Below are 13,264 nucleotides of genomic sequence, written 5' to 3'. Positions count from 1 at the left end.
TGATTCAGTAATCGTTTTCCAATTTCTTGGTTCAAGGAAGTTAAATATCTATTAAGTGCCTGTACTTGCTTTAGTACATTAGTGTAAATTGGTAACTTCTCTTAATTGTGAATTTAAATTGGTGCTATGGTGGTGTCAAACTTAGCTGTGGTCACTGTACTAACTCACTCCATTGTCTCGTTTTCTTTGCCCCTTCTGTTCAGATTATGTGACAGGCTAAACCCCACATAAAAATTTGGCTTTCTCTTCCTGCCAGAAGCAGGCAGCAACTGAGTCGGGGTCAGATCCCTCCCCAAGGGCTCCTGTGGACTCCTATGACCCCTGTGGCCCTCAGAGCGGTGTGGGCCCCCCATAGAGCACTGAGGTACTGACCGCTTACCACCTCTCTCCCGCACTGGACTGCGGGCAGCTTGAGGACAGGCTCTGTCTTCTTGTATTCCAGGGCCTCAGTCAGGACTTGTTGGTCGAAGAATGACTGGTTAACTTTAATAGTCATGAGTCAGCCCATGCGTTATGACTTGTTAGTGTTAGTTATTTACCACATACACTCTTTTCGTCAGAGAACAAAGGTGGCCGTGGGAAGAAGGCTCCCTCTTTAAACTCATACAGTTGTTGAAAAAGGAAAGAGCTTGCTGATAGGCCGGGTGCCCAGGGCACAGCTTTCCAGAACCACCAGCACCAGTCTTGAGTGCTGGTCTTTGCTTCTGGCCCTACAGCAGAGTCTCAGCTTCCTTTTGAGCAGTGACTGTGCCATCTCATTTTTTGACTCCCCCAGAGTGCTTAATATAGAGCCTTACACACGGATGTGCAATGTTTGTCGAGTAATTGTTCTTATGTCCAATTTAACTGGTTCCTTTAGAGAGCCATTGTTCTAGGATTTAACTAGAAAGAAATGTTGACTTTTAAGGTGACCTTTTTTTTAAATCCATCTAGAAGAGTTTTCAGGGAAATGTTTTGCATTTTTAGCCTAGCTTTTAGATTTTCCCATGGTCAAGTATATTCTGAGGAGAATTTCTGAACAGCAAGTGTGAGAGAGTTGCAAGCTCAGTGCTCACACTTAGGTACGGGGGTCCCAGTTTAGTAAGTGGCATGTGGATGGGTTTGGAGGGTGTATATGCTTTGAAAAGTATACCTGGTTTATACTTCCCACGTTTATCAGCATGGCTGTGGTATCTTTGTCCTTTAAAAGTAAACCAGCAGCGGTAACAAAACCCCAGTCCTCTCTGTGCTGGAGACTAGCTGGTTGAGTTGAAAGCAAGCAGTATTTGAGTGCCATGGCTTTTGTGTTACAGAATGCAGTAGTCCCACACCTGGCCCCGGAAAGGAATGGGAAGAGTATGTGCAGATCCGGTCTCTAGTCGAGAAAATACGAAAAAAACAAAAAGGTACATTTTCTAGAACAATAATCTTATTTCAATAAAATCCTTTAGAGACTTGGCACAAGTCAGAAATGTTTTGAGGTTATGTGAAAGTCTTGGTGTCATTCCTGCCTGTGGAAGGTCACAGTGGAAGGGGCTCGGAATTTGGGAGAGATGTGCTGGGAAGCTGTCCCAGAATCTCTCCCATTTCTGAGGTGCTGCTACCTGCTTTGGGAGGGGTAAGAATGTTGAGTAGTAGGGGAAAAGTGTTTGTATCTAGGGACTAAAATGACACAACTGTTGGGGCGCCTGGGTGGCTCAGTCAGTTAAGCATCTGCCTTCAGCTCAGGTCATGATCTTGGGGTCCTGGGATCGAGCCCCATGTTGGGCTTCCTGCTCAGCAGGGAGTCTGCTTCTCTCCCTCTATCCTTCCCCACCACTCGTTCTCTCTCTCAAATAAATTAAATCTTTAAAAATAAATAAAATGACACAACTTTTATTTATTTTTTACAAAATATGTATTTAGATCTGTTTTTCCACATTGTGTTTCCTTGAGGGTTTGAGGTCAGTACATAATGCAATGAGTGGCCAACACACAAATATACACTAATAGATTAATGTCTTCACAAGATTTATGATGAACTCAAACCTATCTTGGTTAAATAAGAGATGTAGTTCTATTTCTGAAGCTCTGTTTTTACAGGGTGTATTCAGTAGGCGTCTTAATGATTCTCAGCCAGGCCAGCGACGGGGCCAAGTGTCAGCTTGAAAAAGCCTATTCAATATACCTATTGTTTTTGTTCTGTAAAGCACAAAAAATAAAGATTGGTATGCAGGGCCACATGGAAGGTGGAAGGAGAAAACATAATAAGGAGCCTGCGTTTAAAAGGGTGAGAAGAACCTTCTTAGACTCCATTTTTATTTACTGCCATGAAAGTCAGAAGAGGGTTTGTTTTTTTATTTGCTCTCTGAGGTTTTATTGCGCTCCTGTGTACTTCTAGAAACATGCAGTCTTTAGCTTAGATGGTCTCGAACCCCAAATGGTGATAGGTTCCTTTATAATGTGGTTCTTTGCTCTAAATGGTAGACCTGCCAATCCTGGCTCACCAGATCTATAGCGGGACAGTGTTTGTATGTCCCGAGCATTTGTTGTTAGCAGAGACGGCTAACTACAACTCACACTAAGGTTAGAGCATTCCTGAATTCTCAGCAAAGAGTGACTTCTGTCTCAGAATGTCCCTAACAAAATCAGCTTTCTGCGTCTGCAGTGTGGCACAGCCCTGTGCCGGGCCGTCCTGCTGCAGAGATCCAGGTGACCGCTGATGGTGTGTTGGCATGGCCACAGGCACCTGGGCTGGGCTCCACACCCTGCTCCTCACGTTTGTGAAGTTCCTGTTCCTCTCCTTTTATTTGTCAAATAAATCTTGGTTTTTCCTCTGCATGGCTTTTCAAATAACACAACGCCTAAGAATCTCCTACCCAAACTGAATCAGTCCCACCGATCAAGTTCTCCCTCCTTCCCACCTGCTGGTCTGATCCCTGTCCCTCCCTCCATCCTTTGTTTTATTTTCATTATTTGTTTTTAAGAAATACATGTTGCAGATGTAGCTGAAGCCCCATGCTTCTATCCCAGTCCCTTTTTGGCCCCCTTGGGAGTTTGTCTTGACCGAGAATATTTTTCTACCTCTTGTATAACCCCATAAAGTGGTATTTTAAAATTTTGCATAAATGGTATCAGAGCACTTGAATTTTTAAAGATTTATTTATTACTTGAGAGAGAAAGCACGCGCGCGCATGTGAGAGAGGGGAGGGGCAGAGGGAGAGCATCTCCAGCAGACTTCCTGCTGAACTCAGAGCCCGAAATGGGGCTCCATCTCAGGACCCCGAGATCATGACCTGAGCTGAAACCAAGAGTCAGACGCTTAACCAGCTGAGCCACCCAGGTGCCCCAGAACACTTGAAGTTTTAAAAACACGGTGTTCTGGGCACCTGGGTGGCTCAGTTGGTTAAGCGACTGCCTTCGGCTCAGGTCATGATCCCGGAGTCCTGGGATCGAGTCCCGCATCGGGCTCCCGGCTCGGCGGGGAGCCTGCTTCTCCCTCTGACCTTATCCCCTCTCATGCTGTTTCTTTCTCTCTCTCTCTCTCTCAAATAAATAAATAAATAAAATCTTAAAAAAAAAAAACAAAAAAACCCCACAGTGTTCTATTTTGTTTTCTTTGTAGATACTTATGATCCAACTCATTCAAACTGTTCACCAGAATTCAGTTGCAGGGCTGTCCAGTTTTGTGCTCTTAGAATCAAGCCTGTGGTGCTCATCCTTACACACACCTCCTGTGCGCACGTCAGCTGCTGATTTCTGTGTTCTGGGAATTTTGTTGAAGGAAAGCTGCCTATGAGACACGGCACGCTGGACTTAATGGGGGGGCTGCTGTTATGTGTGAGGTGGTGAAGCCCTCCTCCTTCTACTGCATCGCCTCAGGGCCCAGTAGTCAGCAGCCCTATGTCCTGGGCTCAGCAAATGCTTCTCCGCAGCCGACGAGGGTTGAGGATCGTACTTCGCCTTTCCTGCCACTAGTTAGGATATGTACTGTGACTGTTCTGTGATTCGTTTTTTTGTTGTTGTTTTGTTTTTCTTTCCTTGTGATTTCTCCTTTTGTCCATGGGTTATTTAGAAGTGTTCTGCTTAATTCCAAATATTTGGGAATTTTCAAGATTTTTTTCTTTTGTTGATTCTAATTTGATTATGTTTTAATCAGAGAACATTGTATGATTTCAGTCCTTTCCAATTTATTTAAACAATTTTTAAACCAGTTTATTTTTTAAGCTTTTCTTTTTAAGATTTTTTTTTTTAAGATTAAAGCCTAACTGCCATACAGTATTGTATTAGTTTCAGGTGTACAACACAGGAAGTCGATATTGCATACATTACACAGTGGTCACCCCCGTAAGTCTTGTTACCTGGTGATGAGTTTTGATTTCAAGATTGGAGCGTTATCACTATTTCCAGTGTGTGTTTTTTAGTTTCTGAGAGCAGAAAGAATGATATGGGTCCTAAATATAGCTCTTGTTTTCTGACACATGGATTGAAACAGGTCTGTCTGTTACCTTTGATGGAAAAAGAGAAGATTACTTCCCTGACCTAATGAAGTGGGCCTCTGAAAATGGAGCCTCTGTTGAGGGTTTTGAAATGGTCAACTTCAAAGAAGAGGGCTTTGGTTTGAGAGCCACAAGAGACATCAAGGTGAGTTTTGATCGCTTGCTCTGGGAGCCCTCGGCGTGCTTGGATTGTGCTGCGGGCGGGCACAGGACGGGGAGACAGGTGTCTGGGCTGATTCTGACTCGTGGGCAAGCGGGCAGTGCGCCGTCAGCACTCTGCTTCCTGCTGCGGGGTCTCCAGGCTGACCAGGGGCCCGGAAGAGCCTTGCCAGTGTTCTAGGCAGCCCCTTCCAGTCTGTCCTCTCTGGGAGCCATGCTGCTAACCAGTGACCTGGGGCAAGTCAGTTCATGTTTCAGAGCCTCTGTTAGGAGACCACAGAACATGCCTCAAAGGATTCTGAGACTTCAAGAGAAGGATGTGGGCTCAGGCGGTTAGGAGGGGGAGCACGCAGGACCTGGGATAGAGTCGATGTGCAGGTGGGTGGATTGGGGTGGAGGATGGGCAGTGTCCAGGGTGCTTGCTTGTTTTCTGGAGGGGGGACTGAGTGGTTGGCCGTGCTCCCCTACTGACACTGTGCCACCGGAGCTGAAGGGGAAAGAAGGGCAGTATATACCTGCTAAGGGACAAATGCTTTTCCTCTGCTCTGGGTCCTTCCTTCCAGCTGAAGGGAGCAGCAGTACCCTGACATTCCCAGCCTCTCTCTGCCCCTCACTCGTGCCTTTCTTAGAGAGGAGGCGTAACCTAATCTGTTTGAAGATTTGGGAAGAAGAAACTGGTCTTGGCCTGTTTCTTGGTGGGAGCTGGATGCCCATATGTATCCATTGCGCTCTCTCTGCTCTGTGTGCTTTACAGGGCAGGCCACACGTGGGGAGGCCCGTGGGGCTCCAGTTCTCCCTGTAACTAGGTGGGGGAGTCGGTCTAATTCTGGGATTCAGTAGGTGATATTTTGGGTGACCATCTGTTGTAGTCTTGTGTCTCTCTCAGTGGGTTCAGAACTTGGATGGAGGAAATGAGTGTTATTTATTCGGGCCCCCTCAAACCTCAGGCAACGTTTTTGGTCAAGTTGTAGTTAACCTTTCATTGATAAGTTGATAAACCACATACCGGTTTATTAGATAGCTATTAAATGTCTAGTATATGAATAGTACCTTGCTCATTATTATACCAGCCTTCTTTCTTCATGATGTTTATCATCTATATATAGTAGGAGAAGAGACACACATAAACAGAATCCAAATGGTAGACATTGGCAGAAGGCAAGAGTAACCAGGATGTCACACATTCTTCTGATGTATCAGAGAACCATCATTCATGTGGATGCTGCCCCAATTATCTTAACTGTGGTCTGTCTTCACCGTGTGCATTTTTTAAGCTTTATTGAGGTATAATTGATAAAAAAAACTGCACATGTGCAGTGTTGACATTGTGATGGGTTGGACGTGCGCACACACCCATATCGTCACCACAGTCAGGGCACTACTCTTTGCATGTTTTAAACAGTATAGGACATATACAGCACATACCAAAAAGAAACCTCTCCTGTTGGCAAAAAATGAGATAATATTTTTGGGAAAAACCTCAGTAAACCAAAATATGTCCTAGGGACTTGTGCTTTTGCTGGTAACTGTTGTGCCTTAAAGACAATCATGTTGAGAAAGGAACGTTCCTCTGGCTTCAGAAATACAGCAGTGAGAGCAGTTTACATCGACAGGTTCAAGTTTTTATTGGAGATAGAAATTGTGTTTTGTTTTGCTTTTCGAACTTAAGAACTTAAGTGCAGCAAAGAATTAATAGTTTTGTGCTTCACTCCAAATGGCTATGTTTACTTCAGATTAAAGTTGAAAGTCCCATTTTTTTTTCTCTGTTTTCTCAATGTGTATGGTTAGTTTTTCTATTGGAAGTAGGATTTTAAACCCTGCTTGTGCTCATCTAAGTATACCACAAATATTTACATTTAAAAATACATTTCGGGGCTCCTGGGTGGCTCAGTTGTTAAGCATCTGCCTTCGGCTCGGGTTGTGATCCCAGTGTCCTGGGATCGAGCCCCGCATCGGGCTCCCTGCTCAGTGGAGAGCCTGCTTCTTCCTCTCTCTCTGCCCCTCCTCCCTGCTTGTGCTCTCTCTCTCTCTCTCTCACTATCTCTAATAAATAAAATCTTAAAAAAAAAAAAAATACATTTGATAGTTAGAAATGAAGTGCTAACTTGTAACCTTAAACAGTATATCATGTGTGTTGTGTGATTGGCTTTCTGACCACAGATGAAGGGGCTGAAGATTGTCACATGTTTTGATGATTATATGATTTTCTTATTTTTTTTCCTCCTAGGCAGAAGAATTGTTTTTATGGGTTCCACGAAAATTACTAATGACTGTCGAATCTGCTAAAAATTCAGTGTTGGGTGAGAATAATTTCTGACTGTTCAAGGCAAAGTGCAAGTGATAAAAATATGAAATTTGATTTTGTGGCGCTAAGGACCATATTTGGATATTTCCTCAAACTAGTGAAATGTTCCCCCAAATTCACATTGTTTTGCATGCTTGTAATCTGACATAGTAGAAGAGTGTCAGAAGAAAGGTGCATGTTACACTAAATATTACAAAACTTTCCAGTTATTTCTGTAACTTTAATATATATTTTGAATGAATACTTTTTAAGTCGCTTTTTGGAACTTACGCTGTTAACTTCTGGGTTGATTCAGGGCCCTTATATTCTCAAGACCGGATTCTTCAAGCTATGGGAAATATCACACTGGCCTTTCACCTGCTGTGTGAGCGAGCTGACCCTAACTCTTTCTGGCAGCCCTATATTCAGACCCTCCCCAGTGAATATGACACTCCTCTCTACTTTGAGGAGGATGAAGTTCGGGACCTTCAGTCCACACAAGCTATCCATGATGTCTTCAGCCAGTACAAGAACACGGCTCGGCAGTACGCCTACTTCTATAAAGTCATCCAGGTGAGTGGCTGGTTGCTGTTTATTCTTTTTTTTTTTTTTTAAGATTTTTATTTATTTATTTGACAGAGAGAGACAGAGACAGCGAGAGAGGGAACACAAGCAGGGGGAGTGGGAGAGGGAGAAGCAGACTCCCCACCGAGCAGGGAGCCCGATGCGGGGCTCGATCCCAGGACCCTGGGATCATGACCTGAGTTGAAGGCAGACGCTTAATGACTGAGCCACTCAGGTGCCCCTGGTTACTGTTTAAATGCACGTTTAACAGAGTGCAGAAGAAAGGGAAACCGATGGCATAAATGTTCTACCTCACATTTTATTACACATGTTTAAACATTATGCTTTTTAAGGTAAAAGCCATTCTGATTCTAGTCCACTGTCTGTTTTTGTACAGAAATATCCCTGAAGTGTGATTTGAACATATCTGACTTCCCGTGTTAATAGAAGCAGCCCTTGTTCCCAAGTTAGGAAAGTCTTTGAGCTTTTCTGAAAAGGCAAGATTACAGTACAGTACAACTTGAGAAGCTATGAAATGTATCTGATACAAAAAGGTGCTCCATGTATCAATTTTCCGAGAAAGTGAAAGGCCTTTTCTGGGTTCTTCATATATATATACTGACATGTATTTTACTGAATATATAGTGACAGGTAATTTAATAACTTAGAATGCTTAGAATCTTTGTGTCTTTCAGAGTGTGCTGTGTATTATATTAATTTTAATTAGTTCTAAGTGGAAGTGTCCTATAAAAACTTATGTAAGGTTGTGAACATTTGAATTACATCTGGTAATTCCTTACATCCTTTTCTGTGTTTTGGCAGTTCTCCCCTTTCTTAGTTGCTCAAGAATTAGCTCCAGGGCTGCTGCACCTGATACGTGGCAGTGGGGATGCTGCTAAACTTCCTATGATGTACAGGGCAGCCCCCAAACGAATTTTCCAACCCAAAATGTCAGTAGTGCTAAGGTTGAGAAATCTTGCTTTGTGGTTATATGTAGAACAAAGTGTTTCGGGTACCAACATGATGCCAAAGATCACCATCATTCCTGACTGGTTGGATTCCTAGGGCCTGACTGAACAGAAGGAACTCAAGCTTCGTAGTGAGATGAATCCGAGTTGAAACCCAGATTCCATATCTCACGTGCTATTTAAATATAATTTGAAATTACAGTTGACCCTTAACACGGGTTTAAGCAGTATGGGTCCACTCATAACACGGTCATTCTCGATAAGTACAGTGCAATGTTGTAAATGTATTTACTCTTATGATTCTCTTGATAACATTTTCTCTCTATTGTGAGAATATAGAATATAGTATGTATAACATACATAAATCAACTGTTTATGTTATCAGTATTACTTCCCGTCAACAGTAGGCTATTGGTAGTTAAGATTTTGGGGAGTCAGAAGTTACGTGTAGATTTTTGACTGGGTGGGGGTCAGCAGCGCACCCCCTGCATTATTTGGGGGTCAGCTCTAGGTGCTTTACCCCTCTGATTGGTTTCCTTATCTGTAGGATAAAAACATATGCCCCGTTTTCCAGTGTAACTATTGTCAGCGCAACTTGGGCTGTTCATCAGAGCGCCTACCGAGGTGCTAGGCCTCGGCGCCTGTGGCCATTAGGAGTGCAGTTTCGTCTGGGAAACATGGAGGACATCTCGGTTGAAGCCATCTCAACGGGTGCAGTGTCACTGAGGCGGTGGGCTCCGGAGCTGGCCTGCCGGGGTCCGAATCCCCGCAGCACCCTGGCTGCTGCGCTCTTTGGGGCGTGTCTCTGTGCTTCTGTTTCCTTATCTATAAAATGGGCTAATACAGTGCCCGACTCCAGGGTTGCGGAGCTGACCGAATGAGTTGACATGTGTGCGGCCCTTGATGACAGCAGTGTTTGCTGTAGGAATTCTCAATTTGTGTTACCGTTCTGTGGCTCGTTCTTTCAGGCCGTGTGACTCAGTTTTATTTTTTTATTGTTTTATGTGGCTTCTCCCCTGTGCCTGCAGGGACTTACATTAGTGTGTCTTTTTTTTTTTTTAAAGATTTTTTTTTTAATTTATTTAATTAGAGAGAGAGAACACAAGTAGGCAGAGCAGCAGGCAGAGGGAGAGGGAGAAGCAGGCTCCCCACCGAGCAGGGAGCCCGACATGGGACTCGATCCCAGGACCCTGGGATCATGACCTGAGCCGAAGGCAGACGCTTAACAACTGAGCCACCCAGGCGCCACACATTAGTGTGTCTTAACCTTCCCTACTGAACACCCTCGCCGCCAAGGACAGTGAAGCTTATTCCTGCAAGACGAGGCTCTCCACCCAGAGTGGCCCATTACAGGCTCAGAATTGCTTCAGAGTCTCATGCTTTTGTCATTGTTGTTGGCTTCAGTTTCACATTTAAAAATATCAACAGTTTGTGCAAATGTGTATGTTTGCTCTAGTTTGAAAACCATGTTCAGTGACATACTATCAAGTCAGGTTGGCATTGTAGGAAAACAGCCTGGTTTCTCCTGGGGCTGTACCTGCCCGTGTGTGTGCCTGGGGGCCCCCATTCCGGCTTGGCCCGTAGTAAACACTGTTACCCCGACATCGTGGCCCATCCAGGTGTACTTCTTTTTCAGAAGAATGGGGACACTCCACATTAGTAGAAGGGAACCATTACAAACTGAAAATACATCCTAATGAGATTTTGTAGGAAATTTCCTAGGCAGTGGTTTAATTTAAGTGCGGGCCAGAGTAGGACCACAGACAGCCTGATGGGGTGGAGCCACCGTGACATCGAGGAGGGTCCAGGCCGGGGAGGGGAAGGGCTTTGCACGAGCATTCCTGACCAAGAAAAACGGACTCAAGCAAAAGTTATCTTTTTAAAAATTAGAGTTTGAGACCACCTGCTTTTCTGGTTGTAGAACGTTCTCCTTGCTCGTGGAATCTTCGATAACGATCCAGCGTAAACACAGATGTTAGCATTGTACTGCCATTATTTTGTAGGTCAGGTTTTCTCACCTCGGCACCAAACCCTCCCTCTTTCTCATGCTGTTCCAGGATCAGCTGTCTGGCTTTTGCTCCGTTTTAATAGATCACTCCGTCAGTGCACCGCTGCTCGGGAAGAGAGAGTGAGTGGTGTTGCCTCAGTTCGTATTTAACGTCTTCATTGCCGTGACCTGCCCTCAGTTTTGTTCTGTGGGGCATGGTGGCTCTTAGCCTTTTCAGGGTCATGGGGCCTCTCTTCCCCGAGAACTGTGCACATGTCCTCTATCACGAATGCTTACGTACCATTTGAGGGGGTCCCAATTCCAGAACCTGATTTGCGGTTTTTAATGATAACTTCCCATTTAAAGTCATTTTCCTGGGGCTGGGCACTGGACCTGAAACCCGTTATTTTTCTTCTGAGGTCTGCCAGCCACAGCTCTTGGCCACTGTCCCGTGTCACACCAGCAATGTGAGTGCAAGCATGACTTGTTTCCGTGTGTCCCCACTAGTGCTCCCCAGACCCTGGGAGAAGGGTGCGGAAAAGGGAAATAGTCACGTCAGCCTTACTGATGTGCTTCAGGGGCTAGAGTGTTTATTCTGAAAGAAAAGTAGCATTAGTACTACCTTCTAATCATTATAAATTCCTGTAGGTAGACTTCTCTGCATTGTTTTGTATTTTCATGTTTGTCTGTCTCTTTGGTTGTTGTTGACTGAAAACTAGAAAAATAATTTCCCACACTCTTTTCTCCCAGAGTGTTTTCATAGTCAAGGGTTTTTTTAGAGCAGCCAGGTGTTAGTTCAGATTACTTTCTGTTCAGACGTCTTTCTGAGCCTCTGCTGGTTCTCATGTATAGAGAAGGGGTTTGGGCTTTATGATCTTTTCAGTTTTCTATATTATATTTACATTGTGTTCTTGAGATGTTCAATATACAGGGTTTTCTTTAGGTGTTCAGCAGATGATAGTATGTAACCAGGAGCCTCAGACTCAAGGAATTTGGAGAGCATACCTTGTATGAAGATAGAGCACCTGCTGGTGAAATCTTATACTGCAGCTTAGCAGTTGAGAAATGTCAACACCCAGACTCGAGAAGCTAAATTAGGAACCGTGGCTCAGCCAGATCCTGGAAAAGACTTGTGTGGATTGAGAACCCTAAGTGGTGGTAAAATTTCTGTCAATTTGTGAAACGGGGACCAGCACAGAAGAGAGGATTAATGGTAGAGGGCAGAACTTTGCATTTAAAACCACTGCAGAGTTTTGAACCCCTAAGAGTACACTTCGCAGACCAGGACGTTCCAAAGTTCAGCTCCAAGTTGAGACTTCTGTCTGGAAATATGGGACCAATTTTGTGATAGGAATCACTGGAAAAGTAGGACTTGGCTTACACCCAGCTCTGAAGCAATGTAATTGTGTGAAGGTGAAGAAATCCTATCAGATTTGACCTGACTTAGCACAGATGACCGACCGATAGTCCACATATTGCTCACCCCTGCCAGTGAAAAACAAATGAACAGATCCTGTGAATGAACAGTCTGTTTAATTTGTAGTCCCATCTACCAGACCGGGCACCGCGATGTGGGGTGTCAGCTTCTCCTGGGGTTAAGAGCTGTCTGGGGACATGCACGTTTTCCTGTGTTGCTGAGCTTGAACATGATGCTCATGTAAGGAAATGCAACTGTGTAAGGTTTAATAGAATAGAGGCATAGCTATAAAATTACTGTTTTTCCATTGATCTCATAATTTACATGATTTGTCCCTCCTTACTTGGGTTTCGTCTTTTGTGTTGGTCAGACAGTTTGAGAGGTTGCGTGGAAGGGCTGGAGATGGAGAAACCACTTGTGTGTTAACTGCTGTGAGTTTCAGTTGAGCGAGCTTCCACTGTCTCTGCCTTATGCTTCAGGATGGAGTCAGGCAGTCTTAAGTTGGCTCTATTCCTTGAACAGGCCACTTCTCCTACCTAGTCAGAGCTGTAGTGGCAGAAGATTCGAGCAGTCATACTCACAACTTGGCTGAAAACAGAGCCCACCAAGAGGCAGAGGAAGATGTCACGCTTGGTTCTTGGCATCCCGTGGCAGTTGTGGCTAAATACAAACAGTTGCTCCTCCCATTTCTCGCTGTTCTAACTTGTCTCTGACAGAGGCGCACAAGAATAGCACAAGATGGGAGTTGCCAGATAGATTTAGCCTATGTTTTCCTAAAGCTCGCATCTACACATAGAATCTGCTCCTACATAGCGCCTTCAGGGCTGAGCATCCAGTTAGAGTAAGAGGCTCTGGGCACTAGCTCACTCTAAAGACGCCGACCCCCAGAGCCTCGCCATGCAGAGCTGTTTGTGCACCTCCGTGTAGATGATGTGTGCTGGAGCAGCACCTGAGGCAGAGCGTGCATGTGTATTCCTGTAACTGTCTCCTCTGGAGGCAGAGGCTGTGGGCAGGCGCCTGCAAGTTTGGGCGCAGGTTGTGGCCCCCAGGCAGCGTGGGGCTCTCTGTGGTCAGCTTCTCCTGCTGTTGGTCTTTCCCCTCCACTTGGAAACCTGCCTAAGAGTCTTCCTTCGTGGGTATATCAACCCACCGCCTCCTCCTGACCTTGGATTTACTGCCCTGTCTTTTGTTTTTAACCTGTGTGCCCTCTTGATTATTGCATTTTTCAACTAATACTTGTTGAGTGTGTGTGTGTGTGTGAAGTAGCACACCCAGATCTCTGGGGATACAGAGATTTTCTGTTTCTTTTTTTATTTTTCTTTTTAAGATTTTATTTATTTATTTTAGAGATAGCACGAGGTGGGGGAGCAGAGGGAGAGGAATAAGCAGACTCCTTGCTGAGTGTGGAGCCCGATGTGGGGTTCGATC

The 13,264-nt window shown here is 44.7% G+C and overlaps 1 protein-coding gene across 3 annotated transcripts in view; it reads left to right on the top strand.

Annotated features, from left to right (window-relative positions):
- Window positions 1-13,264, top strand: part of SETD3 (SET domain containing 3, actin histidine methyltransferase) — an 81,909-nt gene that overhangs the window by 15,195 nt on the left and 53,450 nt on the right. For all 3 annotated transcript variants that reach the window (XR_004299604.1, XM_032405905.1, XM_032405904.1), the window contains exons 3-6: window positions 1,293-1,385; window positions 4,454-4,602; window positions 6,844-6,916; window positions 7,217-7,473. Coding sequence is in view for 2 of the 3 variants with exons in the window: in XM_032405905.1 (XP_032261796.1) it covers window positions 1,293-1,385; window positions 4,454-4,602; window positions 6,844-6,916; window positions 7,217-7,473 (572 nt within the window). In the remaining variant the exon portion in view is untranslated. The remainder of the gene's footprint in view (window positions 1-1,292; window positions 1,386-4,453; window positions 4,603-6,843; window positions 6,917-7,216; window positions 7,474-13,264) is intronic.

Source organism: Phoca vitulina, unplaced genomic scaffold (assembly GCF_004348235.1).
Source record: "Phoca vitulina isolate PV1807 unplaced genomic scaffold, GSC_HSeal_1.0 scaffold7, whole genome shotgun sequence".
Taxonomy (NCBI): Eukaryota; Metazoa; Chordata; class Mammalia; order Carnivora; family Phocidae; genus Phoca; species Phoca vitulina.
The sequence above is the reverse complement of the archived record's forward strand: the minus strand, read 5'-3'. Positions and strand labels throughout refer to the sequence as shown.